The sequence below is a fragment of the Aspergillus ochraceoroseus genome (genome assembly GCF_002846915.1).
Source record: "Aspergillus ochraceoroseus IBT 24754 chromosome Unknown P175scaffold_9, whole genome shotgun sequence".
In the NCBI taxonomy this organism is placed as follows: domain Eukaryota; kingdom Fungi; phylum Ascomycota; class Eurotiomycetes; order Eurotiales; family Aspergillaceae; genus Aspergillus; species Aspergillus ochraceoroseus.
Genome location: NW_024468484.1, coordinates 632520 through 650900, shown reverse-complemented (window position 1 = coordinate 650900; position 18381 = coordinate 632520). Strand labels below are relative to the sequence as shown.

The 18381-nt window shown below is 49.4% G+C and overlaps 5 protein-coding genes across 5 annotated transcripts; 3 read left to right on the top strand and 2 right to left on the bottom strand.

Moving 5' to 3' along the window:
- Positions 1 to 27: 27 nt before the first annotated feature.
- P175DRAFT_0535584 (uncharacterized protein) lies at positions 28 to 283 on the top strand (the record flags this gene model as incomplete). Its single annotated transcript, XM_040900233.1, has 2 exons — positions 28 to 129; positions 179 to 283. 2 exons carry the CDS (start codon positions 28 to 30, stop codon positions 281 to 283), a joined length of 207 nt encoding a protein of 68 aa, XP_040749233.1.
- A 1848-nt stretch (positions 284 to 2131) lies between these two features.
- Positions 2132 to 5979, top strand: P175DRAFT_0486588 (putative translation elongation factor eEF-3). The gene is made up of 2 exons (XM_040895635.1): positions 2132 to 2646; positions 2833 to 5979. Exons 1-2 carry the CDS (start codon positions 2459 to 2461, stop codon positions 5837 to 5839), a joined length of 3195 nt encoding a protein of 1064 aa, XP_040749232.1. The 5' UTR covers positions 2132 to 2458; the 3' UTR covers positions 5840 to 5979.
- Positions 5980 to 6340: 361 nt separating this feature from the next.
- On the top strand, positions 6341 to 7920 carry P175DRAFT_0526362 (coiled-coil-helix-coiled-coil-helix domain-containing protein). The gene is made up of 3 exons (XM_040899464.1): positions 6341 to 6685; positions 6832 to 7213; positions 7276 to 7920. Exons 1-3 carry the CDS (start codon positions 6481 to 6483, stop codon positions 7541 to 7543), a joined length of 855 nt encoding a protein of 284 aa, XP_040749231.1. The 5' UTR covers positions 6341 to 6480; the 3' UTR covers positions 7544 to 7920.
- Positions 7921 to 8903: 983 nt separating this feature from the next.
- On the bottom strand, positions 8904 to 12781 carry P175DRAFT_0445022 (regulator of nonsense transcripts 2; the record flags this gene model as incomplete). The annotated part of the gene is made up of 8 exons (XM_040894259.1): positions 8904 to 9212; positions 9261 to 9569; positions 9623 to 9901; positions 9948 to 10108; positions 10157 to 10448; positions 10508 to 12597; positions 12657 to 12701; positions 12763 to 12781. 8 exons carry the CDS (start codon positions 12779 to 12781, stop codon positions 8904 to 8906), a joined length of 3504 nt encoding a protein of 1167 aa, XP_040749230.1.
- A 2308-nt stretch (positions 12782 to 15089) lies between these two features.
- On the bottom strand, positions 15090 to 16691 carry fhdA (putative transcription factor Tos4; the record flags this gene model as incomplete). The annotated part of the gene is made up of 2 exons (XM_040894268.1): positions 15090 to 15116; positions 15165 to 16691. 2 exons carry the CDS (start codon positions 16689 to 16691, stop codon positions 15090 to 15092), a joined length of 1554 nt encoding a protein of 517 aa, XP_040749229.1.
- Between the last annotated feature and the right edge of the window lie 1690 nt (positions 16692 to 18381).

Genomic DNA, 18381 nt, shown 5'->3' with positions numbered 1-18381 from the left:
GGTCGTGGTGTTTTAACCATCATACCTATGTCCCACCCGCTGCACGATGCGATCGAGCCTTTCGCATCGGACACTCTGAGAGAAGCTCTCCACCCTGACGACTGGGTAGGGCCGGTTTCGGAAGACATTGTATGACTTCTCTGCCAAACTCTTTGCGTGAACTTACCTAACTCCACAGAACAATTTCCCGACCCCAGATTCTCCTCATGGACCTGTTCTCCACATCCACGACACATTCCCCGCCGATCACCGAAGTGCCACTGAAGGTTATGACGATACTTGAACAATGCAACTTGACATGGATATGTGTAGGCAGCACTTGCCTAAGCTCGATCGTCTTGCTACCTGGATTTGAATCTTTGCGAAAAGGACCTTGGGGTTTGGCAGAAAGAGCGGAATTAGAGGTCTCGTCTATTATCGAGCATTGCACGCCTCGGACCTTGGAATAGCGAGAACAAGGATTCCACGTGGGTTTCTCAGTAGACCTAAAGAATGCGACGCGCCCTGAGGCTCTGATTCACCACAATGAAGTAAAAGGAAAATCCTATGAAGAGAACCCCGTTTTCCGACCCGATCTTCTTGTCTTTGCAACTTCACATCACTTGAATCATCGCACACGAGTTCCACTTCGTTTACCTCGGCGAGCAATGAGAGGAGGACACTTTGGAGCGTTGCTTTTGAAGAATCGACTCATTTGTTAGTTCGGGCTTGCATCAGATCCAGACCACCCAAGTCATTACTTAGCAGCTGCAGATAATTTACAATCCTCCTGAATTGTCACTCCAGACATCGTATTCTGAGATGGAAGACCTTGTGAAGAACTGACTAAAACTGAGAGACAATGACATTGACTAGTTAGTTAACTATCTTGGAAAGTGCGGCAGCCGAAGATCCTCGATAGCAGTCTGCAAACCTAGGTAGGAACACAATTTACGTATTGCAGCTATTGAAAACAATCCAGCCCATATCCAATAGATTCTGAGTAGAACCACAGAACTTCAGCAATGATTGCATGCCTAAGGTGAGACCCAGCTAGCGAACTTGAGGACACTAGAACCACACGACGCATGATTTAGTTGACTGAGAATGTGTCTAATGAGTTTACTGGATATAACTGGTGGTACTTGGATTTTATGCCTAATAAATACATGTAAACCACTGTGTGAACCCCAATACGGTCGACATGCAGCATCTCAAGTACGGTTTGCACATTGGACATGGAATATGTATACCTACCTAAAGTAACAAACACGAAAAGAAAAAGGGATAGTTATACTATCAGCTCACTCAGCCGGGCTGCTGACGGGAGACAACGGAAGAACGCCTCGAATCGCCCATGGTTCTTTTGGAAGTTTAACTGCCCGATTTCGATTCGATAATAATTAAACTCGCACCTCCTTTTTTTTTTTTACGAAAAAGAATAAGACAAAAAGAAAATTGATTCAAGCCAAATATTGATGAGTGTCTGGCTGCGCCACCGGGTGCAGGGTAGGGATCCAAGGGTGGCGACAGAAAAACATTCAGGATTCTCATTATTGCATGGAGAGTCGAGACTAACCCACCAGGGTGGAGGATGGTTGCATATCCCCGGATTCATTGCCTGTCAGAGACAAGACTTCAACTGAAGCCTTCCTTGAATTAATTCTCCTGGGGTTGGGATCAAAAGTCAAGTCGAAATCAAGGGGGGCGCCACTACAACTAACTACACCTAGGTATGCGTCATTACCTCGCAATTGAAAGAAAGGAAGGGGTTCTATTAGTAACAGTATTAATGAAGAGAAATATTTTCATCTCCGAAGCTTTTCCAGGATTATAGTTACCTATACTGGAAGAGAGAAAAAAAGAAAAAGGCCAATGACAGGAAGCGAAAAGCCACCCATGTTATCGGGTTGGCTCAAGACAAAAGTCCAGTGGCAGCCTGAGGTTCTCCAGCTAAACCCATTCCGTGGTTAGCGCGGGGCGGTAACAGAAAGAAAAGAAGAAGAAAAATTTTTTTTATCTTTTTGGGTTTCTAATGGAGGGCGGCAAAAAAAAAAAAAAAAAAAAAAAAAAAAAAACAGTTAGTTAGTTGTAGGCCCACAAAGCGATAAATATCTTCTTCCCCCATCCACTTCTTTTCCCCCTCCTCCCTCTTCTCTCTTCTCTCTCTCTCTCTCTTCCTCCTCCTCCTCCCCATCATCCTTATCTCTTCGATAGAGGTCTGGTCCTCTCTTTACTTCAAATCTATTTCTCTTTCCTTTGTCTTTGTCTTCTCCTCTTAGACAAAAGAATCGCTATAGATTATACTTGGCCACTTTAGAGCGTCTGCGTCTCTTGTTCAGGACGCAGTTTTCGTGGGCCGCCACCTTTTATCGAGATACCCTAATAGGACGCCTTTTACCGCGTTCTCGGTTCTTTGGATTTTCTCCCTTTTTCCCCCCTCTTCTCCTTTCGATTTATTTTCGTCGACTCTTACAAAATGCCTGCTGTCGACGTTGCTTCCGTTCCCGCCGTTTCGGCCAAGGAGACTGCTCAGTCTGTCGCCGTCCTCGAGGACCTCATCAAGAACCTCACCATTTCCACAACCCAGGATGAGGCGAACGCTGCTGCTGATAACCTTGCTCACTTGTTCAGCGGTCCTATCCCTGAGCAGACTCTCCCCCTCAAGTATGTGCTGTCCTCTTGTCGCTCTGCTCTCTCTCTCTTTTTTTTTTTTTTTTTTTTTTTCCCTCTTCTCTCGCTCCCTGTTGTGCCTTGAGCCCCACCAAGAATCAGAGTTTTTTCTACCTGATTTTTTTTTTACCCCACCATGCTACCGATAACAATGAACTAACCTGTCTACTTGTTCTTTAGGGCTGTTGAGTCCTTCAAGAAGCAGCTCTCCAACAAGAAGGATGCTGTCGTTCGTGAGCGTGCTCTCCAGGGCATTCGGGCTATTGCCTCCCACGCCACTATCGCCCCTGGTGTCGAGCCCCACCTCGTCTCTCTTCTCCCCGCTGTCCTCGCCGCTGTCGGTGACAAGATGGTCCCCGTCAAGAACGCCGCTCAGGGTGCCGCTGTTGCCATCGTCAAGGGCATCAACGGCAACGCTGTCAAGGCTGTCCTCCCTCCTATCCTCGACTCTCTTGCCAACGCCCAGAAGTGGGCTGAGAAGATGACCGCTCTCGACTGTCTGTCCGACCTTGTCGAGTCTGCTCCCGCTCAGCTCTCCTTCCGTGTTCCCGAACTGATCCCCGTTGTCTCCGAGGCCATGTGGGACACCAAGGCTGAGATCAAGAAGGCCGCTTACACCACCATGGAGAAGGTTTGCGGTCTGATCGTCAACAAGGATATTGAGCGTTTCATTCCCGAGCTCATCAAGTGTATTGCCAAGCCTGAGAACGTCCCTGAGACCGTTCACTTGCTCGGTGCCACCACTTTCGTCTCCGATGTCACTGGCCCCACTCTGGCTATCATGGTCCCCCTGCTTGATCGTGGTCTCGTCGAGCGTGAGACCGCTATCAAGCGTAAGTCCGCTGTCATCGTTGACAACATGTGTAAGCTGGTCGAGGATCCTCAGATCGTCGCTCCCTTCTTGCCCAAGTTGATGCCCCGTCTGGAGAAGAACTTCGACACTCTGGCCGATCCCGAGGCTCGTGAGAAGACCAAGCAGGCCTTGGATACCCTGCTCCGTGTCGGTGACGTTAAGGACGGCAAGATCCCCGAGATCTCAAACGCTGGTGACATTGCCACCGTTGCTGCCATCCTCAAGGATATCCTTTCCGCCAAGTTCCAGGCCCAGATTGAGCAGTCCGAGGCTGTCATTAACTACGTCGGTGCCATCGCTGGTCAGCTCGTTGACGAGAAGGACAGCGAGGTTATCAGCTGGACCCAGAACGCTCTTCCCTACATCACCGCGATCGTCGGTGAGGAGGAGGCTAAGCCCATCGCTGAGACCCTCCGCAAGCGTGCCTCCCCCGGTGCTGCTGAAGACGACGCCGTTCTCTCTGATGAGGAGGAGGGTGAAGATCTCTGCAACTGCACTTTCTCCCTGGCTTATGGTGCCAAGATCTTGCTCAACCAGACCGCTCTCCGTCTGAAGCGTGGTCAGCGTTACGGTCTGCTCGGCCCCAACGGTTCCGGAAAGACCACCCTCATGCGTGCTATCAACAACGAGCAGCTTGAAGGTTTCCCCAAGAAGAGCGAGGTCAAGACCGTCTACGTCGAGCACGACTTGGACGCTGCCGATACTGAGCAGACCGTCATTGGCTGGACCCTGAAGAAGCTCTGCGAGGTCGGACTTGATCTTAAGCAGGAAGATGTCGAGGCTAAGCTCGAGGAGTTCGGTTTCCTCCGTGAACAATTCGAAGGTCCTATCACCTCCCTGTCTGGTGGTTGGAAGATGAAGCTGGCTCTTGCCCGTGCTGTCTTCGAGGCCCCCGATATTCTGCTCCTGGACGAGCCCACCAACCACTTGGACGTCAAGAACGTCGCCTGGTTGGAGAACTACCTCTGCACCTCTCCTTGCACATCCATCATTGTCTCCCACGACAGCAAGTTCTTGGACAACGTCCTCCAGCATGTCATCCATTACGAGCGCTTCAAGCTTAAGCGTTACCGTGGAAGCCTGAGCGAGTTCGTCAAGAAGCTGCCCTCTGCCCGCTCCTACTACGAGCTCGGTGCCTCCGACATGGAGTTCAAGTTCCCCGAGCCCGGTTTCCTGGAGGGTGTCAAGACCAAGGCCAAGGCCATCATTCGTGTCACCAACATGACCTTCCAGTACCCCAACACCCCCAAGCCCCAGATCAGCGACATTTCTTTCCAGGTCTCCCTGGGCTCTCGTATTGCTGTCATCGGTCCTAACGGTGCTGGTAAATCCACCCTGGTTAACGTTCTGACCGGTGAATTGATCCCCACCTCTGGTGAGGTCTATCAGCACGAGAACATTCGTATCGCCTACATCAAGCAGCACGCTTTCGCTCACATCGATAACCACCTCGACAGCACTCCCTCCGAGTACATCCAGTGGCGTTTCCAGACCGGTGAGGACCGTGAGACCATGGACCGTGCCAACAAGATCGTCACCGAGGAGGATGAGAAGGCTATGGACAAGATCTACAAGATTGAAGGCACCCCCCGTCGTGTCATTGGTATCCACGCTCGTCGTAAGTTCAAGAACACTTATGAGTACGAGTGTTCCTTCCTGCTTGGTGACAACATCGGCATGAAGAGCGAGAAGTGGACTCCTATGATGACCTCTGACAACGCCTGGATTCCTCGTAACGAGATTATGCAGTCCCACGCCAAGATGGTCGCTGAGGTTGATCAGAAGGAGGCCCTGGCCAGCGGTCAGTTCCGCCCTCTGGTCCGCAAGGAGATCGAAATCCACTGCGCTCAGTTCGGTCTCGATGCCGAACTTGTTTCTCACTCCCGCATGCGCGGTCTGTCCGGTGGCCAGCGTGTCAAGGTCGTGCTTGCTGCTTGCTCCTGGCAGCGTCCTCACGTCATCGTCCTGGACGAGCCTACCAACTACCTCGACCGTGACTCCCTTGGTGCTCTGTCCAAGGCTCTGAAGGCCTTCGAGGGTGGTGTTATCATCATTACTCACTCTCGTGAGTTCACTGAGAACCTCACCGAGGAAGTCTGGGCCGTCCTGGACGGTAAGATGACTCCTTCCGGCCACAACTGGGTTCAGGGTCAGGGATCTGGTCCCCGTCTCCAGGAGGACAACGAGGCCAAGGAGGTTGTCGACGCCTTTGGCAACAAGACTGTTGTAGAAAAGAAGAAGAAGCTTACCAGCTCCGAGCTCAGGAAAAAGCGAAAGGAGCGTCTTGCTAGGAAGAAGCGTGGTGAGGATGTTTCTGAGGATGAGGATTTCTAGGTTTGTGCGAAAATCGCTAGGAAAAGTGACTTTGCTTTTTTTTTTGATGACCGATATGGGGTTAATACATGCTTAGCTTTTTTTGTTCATGTATAGAGGTTATGATTCTATGAATCCAATTTCATTTGTTCGCTTCAAAATCATGTTTTTCTCATGATCGTAACCCTCTTCTTTTAAAGCCTCGTAGAAAGGGCGAGATCGCTCAATCTTGGCGTCGACCGCTACATAGAAGCTCCGATGATCCTTTCTAACCAACCAAGCTCTCGCTCTCCAATTCTTCGAACTTCTTTTGGTGACTGCTTCGTGGAGGAATCCCTTCGCGTCCCGTGTAGTTTTCCAGCTTGGATATTGCGGCAGGTAAACTGGCAATATTTCAGTCGCTTCTGATTGGTCAACAATATTATGACAAACCTCACCCAAAAAAGGCAAATTGCAGCCTCAGGCCGCAAACCGTATCGCGAACTTTCTCTCCGCCTCGCACCGGTTCTGGCCGGTCTCACTTTCGTAGTCCCACACCCACTCCCCTCCCCCCTTCCCCAATTCGCCCTTGTATCATCCTCGTTGATGTCTTTGTGTCGATTCTGAGCTTCTCCTCTCCCATTCTTCGCATTCCCCTCTCACAACCCCCTTCTTTCGCTGCCATGTTTCGACCCGCATCCAGAGCCGTCCTCCGCACACCGGCTGTCGCAGTCCGGGGCCCGGCGAGCGCAGGTCGACGATTGATAAGCACAACACCTACAGAGACCAAGTCGAGGAGCTGGAAGAATACCTTCGTCCGACTGGGATTGGCAGCCGGTGCTGTCTACTACTACAACACGAGCAACGTGTTTACGGAAACCCCGTCGCGTACGTCTATCAATTTCTTCCCTCGTGACATGCATATACACCATCCTAAATTTTCTACAACTCCACTCGTGTCAATGCCATGACGAGGGGGGGGGGGGGTAAGAAAAAAAAACGAAAGAAAGGAAATGGCTAATATGAACAACCAGTCTTCTTCCGATCCCAACCTCAGCCCACATCTGAAGATGATTCCTCCTCCCTCCCAACCCTCAACTCCGTCAAGCCCAAAATCCGTGAAGAAAAAGCCGCCACCCCATCCCCTTCGCCAGCCCCAGCTTCCGATTCCGCTCCCGCTCCCCAGTCTGATGACGCGCAATCGGACGACGTCGCCCTGAAGTCAGCCGGAGAACTCGAGCAGGAAGCCGGCCAGGAGGAGGCATTCAACCCCGAGACCGGCGAGATCAACTGGGACTGCCCTTGTTTGGGTGGAATGGCTCACGGCCCATGTGGAGAGGAATTCAAGGCTGCGTTCAGCTGCTTCGTTTACTCTGAGGAAGAGCCCAAGGGCATTGACTGCATTGACAAGTTCCAGTTCGTCTCTTCCCCAATGCAACCGATGATTACGGTGAAAGTAAAAGCTAATCAAACTGTAGGGCCATGCAAAACTGCTTCCGCCAGTACCCCGACGTCTACGGTCCCGAGCTTGAAGACGACGAAGAAGCTGCCGCCTCTGGATCTGCCGAGGGCGCTGAACAGCCCGTGAGTGCGCAGCAGATGGATGCCGCCTCTACCCCGGACGAGAAGCATGCCCATGCCAAGGAGGTCCACGACCAGGTCAAGTCCGAAGCCAACGAGCTCGCAGAGAGCGAGGAGCTAATTCCCAAGGCCTTGCTTGAGTCCGAGCAGCAGACGGAGAAATAATCACCCAACCCAGCATACCAGCATACCAGCATACCGGAACAAAAGCGAGATCACGGGACTCGAAATGGAAAAGCGTGTATTATCTTCTCACAAAGGTGGAGTCAATAACTGAGGATGGACAGATCAGGATGTGTATTATATGATCCATATATGATAGTATATCTTCCTTTCCTTTCCTTTCCTTTCCTTTTCCTTTTCCTTTTCCTTTCCTTGTTCACAGTGAGTGAGTGAGTGAGTGAGTGAATTAACTATAATACTCTAACCTATTATGCCATTTCTCATCTCGACTCTATTTTTTGTTCTTGCCCCCTTTATTCCTTTTTGTCTCTTGCTTTTTTTTGAGCACCATTCCCATTTTGGTTTTTTTTTTTTTTTTTAACGCCTGTGATTCTACCATGTAACTATCTATGTATGTATGTATGTATGTACTTCTAGCTGGGTGGTTGTGGTTGTTGGAGACAAAATAGATATATAGAGTTCTTTATTGATTGTATACACTATTCCATTCCATTCCTACATAGCCTGTCAGAGATATGTACACAGTACATGTAAGTTACTTAAACCTCGGCAGAGCGAGGGCAGGCATAACGACAGAATGCATAATAATAGGACTGTATGTATATATCATATCATTGCTACCTACATACTAACTAACGTTAAAACTAACTAGTTATCGATCTGGCTAAACAAAACAGACCGAACCACCTAAAGAATCAATATCAATATCAATCTGGACCCATCGGCCTCGCGAGATCACATCATACTTGGCTCGGAGATAGTATAGTATAGTATAGTATAGTATGGCATGCCATAGCATAGCATAGCATAGCATAGCGTATTCATGTGCGGAACGTTCCATTCAGATACACAATTGTGTACACTGTAGCGGTGCTGGACAATTCTAGGCTAGGCTAGGCTAGGCTAGGAAGTCTGCGTTATGCTGTGTGGTGATATTTTGCCATCGCCACTACCTATCACTATCACTATCATGAAAGCCAAGTACCTACCTACCCACATATATACCTGCAGACACACACTCTCTCTCGCTCTCACACTCATCCAACTCGTTGATGACAAACAGATGCCATATGACAGACAGGCATAGCGTAGCTAAATCTAACGGGTCTGTCTTTTCGGTAGCATCACCGTCCATGATTGCATGCATTGGACTTGCAATTGCAAAGCTCTGCAACCATGGACTCGACGCCGCGGAAAGCCAGGAATCAGACTAGTTTGATAACTTCGGACTTGCTGTGTTCAAATCCAAACTCTGGTCATCTGATCCAGCTCCGTTGAAAGTAATGTTGTTAAAGATATTGGAAGGGGGAGGGATGTCTTTTTGCTTCCCTTGCAAGACCCATTACCAGTTCACGTCGCTGAGTTGCAGTTTACGGGATCGGAAGGCGGAGCGTGTTCCGCCTGACTTGTCAAGTCTGGAGTCGCGGTGTGGAGAACGTCTTTCCGCGGCTAAGAAGATAGAAATCATTAGAAGGGGAACTCGGAATAGATAGAGAAAGTAGTCTTTACCCTCGGTGGTCTCGGCATCGTTGGACATCTCGTAGTTCAGAACCAAGTTCTTGATTCGTTGCTGTTCTTCACGGTCTGCCTGTTGCTGGCTCCTCATCGCGACTGCAAACGTAGAATCGGACGGGAGATCGATAGTACGGGTCTACTTGGTCAATATAATCTTCTTTACGACCCAGGAAAGTAAACTCACCTGTTGCTTGTTTCCCTTCTTGGTCATCAACGAGAAAGCCATGGTATTTGTTTGCGGTGGCTGTGGCTGTGGCTGGGGCTGGGGAGTACCACCAGCTTCCGCCGCCTGGGCAGACCGCTTCATTGGCAGGGGAATATCGAAAATAGCTTTACGCTCAAACCGTCGAGACTCAACACTGTCCGCCATCATCTTCTCGAACTCGCGATCAAATTCTGCCTCGGCTACAGGATCACGTTCCTCTTCTTGACGGGTGACGAAGATCTGCTCCTCTTCCGACTCACTGTCGTCGTTTTGCTCGTTTCCAGATACCTAGGTTGATCGTTAGAGAAAGCATATAAACATATACATACTGCTGGTCTTACCTCGGCTTCGTCGCTTAGTTCCTGGTCATCCTCCACTTCAGGGATGCCATCTTCCTCGAGGTCATCATCCGATGCGCTGCTCTCAGAATCCACGTCATCTGGTTCCCCAGCTTTTTCCGAATCTTGTGTTTTGAAATTCTGGGCTACGGCCTCGCCGAATACACGAGTAGCCTCATCCGGATCAGTAATTAGGTTCCACTGAGGACGAGTTAAGGAGAAGGTATCCTGGACAAGGAAGTCGATATCCATCGGAAGGGGGTCTTTTGTGCTGAGATAGTACTGCAACCCATGAGTATCAGGCCATCCAATAGCAAGGTAGACATACCTGAAAGAAAGTCAAGAAAAAATCTAGCTTCTTCTTTGCAGAGCCTCGATCGAAGCAGTGTCCACAAGTATCTAAAAGCGTGCATACCAAACGAATCCGAAAGAAGTCGTCTGGCATATCCAGCATGTTGATCCTTCCAGGAATAGGTGTTCCGCCTTCTACTCATCATTAGAAAAAGTTAACCCGGGAAGGGGAGGAGAATAACATACCATGACCAAACGTGACGATCCTATATAAAGTATCGAAAATGACAGGCGAGTCGATCATCTTGTAGTTGTACAGCTCCGCAAGATATTTAACTTCTGCGATACGCTTCTGGTTGAACTTGAAGTCGTTCTGCTCAAGTCCAAGCGTGATATACTCCAGAATATTATCTACAACCCCAATGACAAAGCCTTGGTGGTATCTATACAGAGCGCTGACAAGAATGGCAAGCAGGTGAATATTGCCGTACTTGACCTTGGCAGGTTTGCTGAAAACACGTTCCAGAATATCGACGACCTATAAAGTCAGGAACATCCAGCAAAGAAAGAAAAAGGGGGGTAAATGCCACGCCATACCTCGGGTTCCTCCCAGTGGAGTTTCCGGACAGATTTTAAGATCTTCGTGTAGTTACGCTTGTTCATGTCCAAGTAAATAATCCTCCGAATGTACGCCTCCATAGGGGTCCGCTCCTTCTGCTGGATTGCTGGCCGTGGAGGCGGGTCAACGTAGTAGACCGCATTCTCAATGATCATGCGTTCTTGTTGGCCCAAATGCTGAACTGTTTTCTTCCTTCCAAGAGTCTCCAGGAAAGAGGCCATTCTCGGGGCGGTGTCTGGGTTTCGGAACAGGTAACGCCCGCAGTTTTCCAGCAAATGACCGATGATCTCAATGTTCATGCGGGAAAAATCGTCCAGAGAGACTTTGAAACAGTGGAAAATGATGTGCTCGGGAACAACTCCAAATTTGGTCAACTCCGCAAGATAACGGACATTGCTCATTCGCACCTGACCAAGGAATTCTTTCGATTTGCGGCGCTGGAGGCTGCGGAACTCTTCGTCAAGATACGTTGTCAAGCCTTGGGGAATATCCGGCATATACTGGCCAAGAGTTGCGATCAGGCGCGAGTACAAAGGCAGAAGGTCGATACGGCCCTTTGGAACATCCGAAACGGCTTTAATGAGCCTGTTCCGTGATGCCTTCGAGTTGAGGAAACAAAAGTCGAGGGCTAGCTGGTCAACTTGATCTTTTGTCTGCAAGTCCGGAAGTTTGGTCAAGAGAGCATCGACCTGGGCCCCAACAGTCTTGCTCACAATAGCGGTAGATTGATCATCAGCCTCGGTAGCCCTGTCTTCAGGAACTATAGAGGTTTCCGCCGCGCTTGTCTCGGGCTCACCGTCTTTCTTCTTCAAAGTCTCTTCGGGTTTCTTCTTCCTACCATCCTCCAACAGAACAGCCGGAACCTTTCCTTTCAGATCAACCAAGTTTTCATAGAAGCGTCGCTCTTCTTCATCCTCCCAGATACCAGCTCCCTCACCTTGTCCTCGCAGATACTCGGATGTCTTCACCAGACCGATACCACCACCTGAAGTAGGGTCTGTAGCTTCCTGCTCGGCCAAGGCAGGCATTTCCACGCCAAGTATCTCACACAAGACCTGGGTGTTCGAAATGAGCTTCTCCAGGGACTTGGTCTGTTTTTCGAAATTCGCCTGCCGGTCCTCGAAAATCTCACCACTTTTCACATATGCCTCCGCATTGCGGCGGTTCTGAGCAGCCAGCGCTCTCTGATCTCGAACAACATGCGCTTTGACATCTTCCAGATACCGGTTCAGAATACTCTTAAAGCGAAGCTGCATCTTGTCGGAACTCAGTGGTGCATCATCTTCGCCCGATATCTCATCCGCCAATCCATCATCATTCTGCGTCTCAGGCTGCGTAGCTCCGTCGGCCTCAACCGTCTTCCTGCCCTCCTCAACAGCCTTCACACCAAGAACATCCCAGCTAAAGCTTTTCGCAAACAACACCGCAAGTGGCAAATTCGCATGGTCCCGATCATGCCCCAGAAGATCCTTCAGAACCTCCAAGGGGAACGGTTCCGGCTCGCGATCTCCATCCTTGGCCACAGAAGGCGCCGTAGTCTTACTCTTCAACACCCCATCAGCCACCTTGCTACCAATCCCAACAGCTCCTTCTTTCCCCTTCGCCCCGAGATCCTCTGGCCGCTCAATATCATCGAGTGTCTTCAACACACCCACGAGCCAAAGCTCCGTAACAACCCTCAGTAACACTCTATGCCGCGAAAGTCGTTCTTTTTCCTCGCGCTCACGCACCTCCAGGCTCAGAGCCTTCAACTGGCTTTTCTCCGGTGAACTCAACCCCCGCCCTAGTAGCCAGCCAATCTGCCGTGTGAACTCCGCAGGCCCGAACCGCTGATGCAGCGCGCTGGTGACTTCGACTCCGGCGGCGATCTCGCCGGGGGATTTGAGTTTAGTGAGGCCCTCGTAGCAGGCTGAGATGATCTCCGAGAGGTACTTGTGGAGAGTTAGGGTGCGGATATCCGTGAGGAAGGTTTGTTGAGCGGCGGTGTTGATTCCGGTGCGAAGACGCTTGATGAAAGCGGTGTTTTTCTTCAGGGAGGAGTCGAGAGATTTGCTGACAGGGAATACATCTATTCATTTTTGTTAGACGGGACCTATTCCTAGTCGTAAAAGAAAGACGGCATATTACCATTCTCACCCGCCCAGGCTCTCTCATTGAGACTGCGGAGCTCCCCTGGATAGTCATTAGATCCGGTTCATTTCTCAGGTGGAAAAGAGTGAATAGAAAAGCATACGCTTTCTCTGCCGATCCATCTTTACCGCTGTGTTGTCCTTGTAATGGGGACCGGTAGAATTCACTTGTCGCGGAGTACTAGTACTTTCAAGAAGTCGGAAAGGAAAACGTTAGAGTGACTTGAACGCCACATTGGTGAAAAATCCCGGTAAATCGAAGACGCACAACGTCAGGGAAGTTGCGTGAAACGGGTGCGTTCAGAGGAGGTTGTAGGACGATGCTTGCCTGCAAAAGCTGTAGGTGAGCGGTGCGGTGCAGCGACTACAGTACGGCGGCGGCGACGACGAGGTGGGAAAGGAAGCGAAGGCGGCGGCGGATATTTTGGGAGTTTTGGCTTCTGGCGCGTGGGGGAAAGTTCTTTGATCTGAAAACTACTACACCACATCAGCCTCAAGTTAAAGAGATCTTCATCTTCTTCTTTCACTCTGATTAAAATCCAGGAATGCAACAGAAAAAAAAAAAAAAAAAAGAAAATAAGGGAAATAAACTCAAGCTATACATAATGCGCTCTCAAACGCAGAACTACCCTACTAACTACCCCTCCTCACCCAATCTACTCTCCCCTTCCCTCTCAATATCCAGAAGCCTCTTCTGCAGTTCATGCTTTCTATCGTCTTGGCTCCAACTCATCGATCGAGTCCGCACTTTGCTGTTTTCCTGTCCGGGTTTCCACTCACCTTCTCCTTCGCCCTCCAAACCAGCACCCACGCCCGAAATCAGATTGGCTCCAGGTTTTCGTGACAGAGCATCATCAGAACCACCTAGATTATCCTGGACACTCTGTGCATTTAAAATAACATCGTGATATAAACATTGTTGTTGGAGTATACATAGCAACCGTCGTTCCCAAAGTATCTCCACCGCATAGGTGGTATATTTGACTATGGCAACCTTGCTAGGACGGAACTCTGGCAACTCAGAGACAGCTAAGCAAGGCAAGAATTCAAAACAGCGTTACTTGTGCACGCCCGAGTTGAGGATGTCCTTCCTCACTTGGTCAAAAAGCCACCACGGTCCCCTCCCTACTAGTGGATTCACAACTATCAGTGCTGATCAGCTAGTTGAAGAGGAGGAGTTGCCTGATTACCGAGCTGATCGATTCTATCCTGTTCAACTGGGGTGAGACTTTCCAAAACCGCTACCAAAACAGTTGCGAAGCTTGGTTGGCTCGAGATCTGGAATCCCACAAGTACGTTGCGCTATTATTGAGCTTCTTCAGGCTCCTAGATTTTCTTCATTCACATGGGGAGGTTGTACATACTGGTATTTATGACAAAACAGCCTGCTGGAAAAATCTTGAGGAAAAGGAATTTACATCCCCAGTACCTCGCAAACCAGTTTCATCCTCACTCACCATCTATCTCTCGCGTCTGATGCGCCCTAAGGAGGGTCCAATGCTGCTTACTGTACATCAGATATCATGTCTATACTGTGGCTAACACAGGTAGGTATTCAACATTAGTATCTATACAAAGAGTTAGATAATATATAAAGACATGTAGTAGATCAAAGAAACAGCAGAGCTATATTAAGAATACGGCACTGGCTCACTTATCAGTTTGTAGAAGAGGAGCAGCATGCAATTTCTAACGCATAGTCAAGGATACACACTAGTTATCGATTTCTTCCCCGCCGCAGGAAATCCCGCAAACATTACGAGCATGGGGAAGGCTGGAATGAAGTAACACAGGACTTCTGGGACGCCTTGTCGGGTAATCATGGGCAGAGATTTGGCTGGACCGCGCAACACGCACACGCAACCTACGACCAGGCTATTTCCATCTACTCCCAGATCCACGCTCAAGCTTCCTCTCCCTCATCAAGTATGTATGTATGTATGTATGTATGTATGTATGTATGTATGTATGTGTCTCACTAATCATCTGTTCGCATACTCTGTATGTACGGATACTACGGAGTACTGTTCTGATTTATTCAAGGCCATGCTGAAATACCCCGAGGTCAACTAAGAAATACTCTATCGTCTGTACTCCAGATGAATAGTGAATACTTTTTTTAATTCCATGGAAGTAACATACAGATCATAATGTGCGCAAGCTAATCAGTACAATGATATCACACAGGCAGATGCAAGCATCACTTCTACCTCCGAAAAGGCCAATAACCACAGAATGAGAAAAGAACAAAACCTCCATACATCATACAACATAAAAGTCAGAATGGGTATGTCCACGCCACGCAATGCGAGTCCTTGAGAAGGGACAAAGAGGGATAAGAAGAAGTAGAGCCCAAAAGTGAGTAAACACGGTAAATATGTACGAAGAACAGAATAATATCAACGAGGGGGTGATGATGACAGGCGGTCATTTATTTCGGTTTTCGCCAATAGTATTGCTTGTCATGGGTTAGCTAATGTACATCCCAGATGCGCAAGTGACATACCTTATGTTGTTTTCGACAATTCCGAAGACCAGGCTTTCTTAGGTCGGTCACGACAGCCTCACGCCGCATCTCATCGTCATCAAAGTCGGGAATATAATAATATTCGGCTTCGAGTGGTTTCCCGGCAGCGTCCTTACCTTCACGCGCCACCTTTCCGATGCACTTGGTAGTATCCAAGATTGCACGGATCTCATCTTTTGATGGCCCATTTCTGGACTGGCTGTCCCGTTTCCAGAGCGAAGGAGGGAGGTTATTAAGAATAGTAGAGAACGGAGTGGAGGAGAGACGAGAGAAGGCCAGCTGGTTGATTGCATGGTTTTGAACACGCTCACCACCTTCATCCAGAACGACGGGCTTAACTGGCTCATCAGATTCAACCACGAGGTTTGAGGGTTGTCGAGAAGATTGAGTGGGCTGGAGCGGATGGCCAGGGATGTGGCAACGTGCGGGTCGAAGAGGTGAATCGTCGGCAGTGAACGAGGCCATGCGAGGCAGTAGGTTATCGCCAAACGGTCCGAAGGAATGGATGATTGGGTCATTCTCCTCATCGTGATCTGACAGGTCATCGTGTTTGCTCAAATCACTCAAGTCACTTGTCTGAGAGCTTTGCAGCAGGGATGCTACACTGGATGACGAGTTCAGGGTGGCTTGAGAGAGCAAAGCATCTCCAGATGTGCTACGGCGGATAGGGGAGGTTTCGTCTTCATACACAACCACGGCATTCCGGGAACGGGTGGGGGTGTACAAAGGAGATGATGGAGGAACGAGGGACTTCACGGCTGGAGAGGGAGAAACAGGAGAGGCTAACCGTTGACGTTCAGCACCGGGGCTGTCCTGTAAACTCCGACGCGACTCTTTGTTCCGTCGGGGCGTAGTCTCCTCCCATGTCTGTTCTGAATCAGTGGACGCATCGTCCTTCCTCTCATTCCGCGGCCACTGAACCAGAACACGAGCATCATGAACATCGATCATGATATCCGCGTCCTTAATGTCTGACGTGAATGTCTTTCCCTTCGCCAAGTCATATGTCTTCCCCTGGCAGTGAAGTTTGATTCCATTCCACCCCAGACACATTATCTCTACCCTATCACGGTCGAAAGGGTTCGGTGCGGGCTTATAGGTAGCCTTGACATGTATCCTCGAAATCATGCGATTGGCGGCGAGCTGGTGATGACACGAGGCACTCGATCTACCCATCAAGGTCGGCTCGCCAGTCTCAGAAAGCATGAGGGTCGGAACAGCGGAGAGAGGGCTTCGTTCCGAGCCAGCAGAGGCCGGAATTCGACGTGACGAGGAACGTGGCAAGGCCATTCGAGGCGGCGAGGATGACATGATATGGGTGGATGAGGTGGGGACGGGAGTTGGATAAGTAGAGACGATGCCATGGTCATGGCGTGCTACACGCTTTTGTGGTCGAGGAAGAGAAGGAGAAGAACTCAATGGCTCAAAAGCAGGCAAGAGGGACGCTGGACGCTTCATGCCTGCCACGGGAGCAATAGGCGTGCTCCTTGGAGGAGAAGACTCCATGGTGATCTGAGATTATTAAAAAAAAAAATAAAAAAAAAAATAAAAAAAAAAAAGTGCACCGACCTTTCTTTTCTTTTCTTTCTTTCTAAAAGACGACGAACCACACTATAAAGGAGTGAAGAGAGAAACAATTGAAGGTTCGCGTCGAGGACAGGGTAGGGTAGGGGCTCTATTTTCTATGAGGGATGACAGACAGCCTCTCTCCACACGCACACACGACAACAGGTCCAGAAAGAAAGACAGAACAGGAAGGGAAGCTTGTTAAGGACGAAAAGGAACGAGTCCTCAGACTTCCCCCCAGGATGACGACCAGGAGGTTGGGAGGCACGTCGAGAACGAGTCTACAAGAAGAAAGAACGAAAAGATATTGAAGAAAAGGGAGAAAGGATGGGTGTGTGGTGAAAATGGAATGTCTGGCGGAACACAGCAAGTCTGCTTGCTCCAGCGCGGAAATGCACGCTTCCAGCCCGAGACGCGTTCGATAGGCGCCGACGAGGGTCTTAAGGCGCTCCACCATTCACCGCGCGCATCCTCCCAGCCTAACCTTCATAAACTATGCATTTCCATCTTTTGCATTTTCGAGCAGCCAGAAATGCCATCCCTCAAAATCCGAATGGCAACATGCCCGGGTTGACGCCAAATTCTTCTTCCCTTGCCCTTGTTCTGTGCCTTGGAGAGAGAATCCCCCCTCAAGTCGCGTCTCCCCCGCGTCTCAAACCGCGTTCTCTGGTTCGAGTCCCGTGACTCGCGCCAAACCACGTGATCTGTCTCCACTGGACTGCATGGCCCGTGCATGGCGCTTTCCCTAATGCGGACGACCCATCCGGTGATGGAAAATTTTTCTGAGTCGCTGATTGGCTCGCTACATCTGCAGGGAATTGTGACAGATGAACCTTGAACGTCTACACATGCAATGTAATTACAGAGGACAATATAATATACCCAGTAAAAGGGACCTAGGGAAATGTAAAATAGGAGTAGAATTGAAGCTCCAGCGTACACGGCCAGATTATCTAAAAAAATAATAAAAAAAACACAGCTTGGGGCAGAAAAGTGGCTGTCGCGTACTGTAATATGCCCAGTTACTAGTAGGTATCCCGACGCGTCGCGACGACACCAAATCCAAAGATGAATGAATGTTCAGTAACTTACCGGTCAAGACTGGGTTACAATCCGGCCATTCAATTGAATTTCACTCAACACGCAAGACAACTAGTACCAGGACAGTGGACTAGCTGTCAGAATCACGGATTCAACATAAAACAGCAATTCCAACGAATTCCCCCCCCCCCCCCAGTGCTTTATGCACCTCCTACCTAGGTACTACCTCTTTTAGTACCTAGGTAGTGCACAGGGGGAGGCTGGCTGTACACGAAACACCAGGGGGAATTTCCCATTTCACAGCCAAAATGGATTCTTACCTAGGCAGCGACAGGTAACAACATACTGTACGGAGTACCCATCTGGTAATGGTAGTCCCTCCCCGCCTTGGCTTCGTCCATTCAAATCGTACTCGGTGCAAAATGTAATCCCTCATTTTAACAAGCTATCAACATCCGTCAAAATCAGAGATCATCAAATTGAGTGAGTTGGCTGGTTTCCTTCCAGCTCTCCGAGATTCTACTCGATTATAGATTTCATAGGAAAGGCGTATCATTCAATTACAGAATACTATAAATGCAACATGACC

Excerpts from the sequence above, each read along its gene's own strand:
- P175DRAFT_0526362 (XM_040899464.1), top strand. The coding sequence starts at position 6,481 with ATGTTTCGACCCGCATCCAGAGCCGTCCTCCGCACACCGGCTGTCGCA. Across the intron at positions 6,686-6,831 it reads GTTTACGGAAACCCCGTCGC|TCTTCTTCCGATCCCAACCT; the intron begins GTACGTCTATCA and ends ATGAACAACCAG. Across the intron at positions 7,214-7,275 it reads GACTGCATTGACAAGTTCCA|GGCCATGCAAAACTGCTTCC; the intron begins GTTCGTCTCTTC and ends ATCAAACTGTAG.
- P175DRAFT_0486588 (XM_040895635.1), top strand. The coding sequence starts at position 2,459 with ATGCCTGCTGTCGACGTTGCTTCCGTTCCCGCCGTTTCGGCCAAGGAG. Across the intron at positions 2,647-2,832 it reads GAGCAGACTCTCCCCCTCAA|GGCTGTTGAGTCCTTCAAGA; the intron begins GTATGTGCTGTC and ends CTTGTTCTTTAG.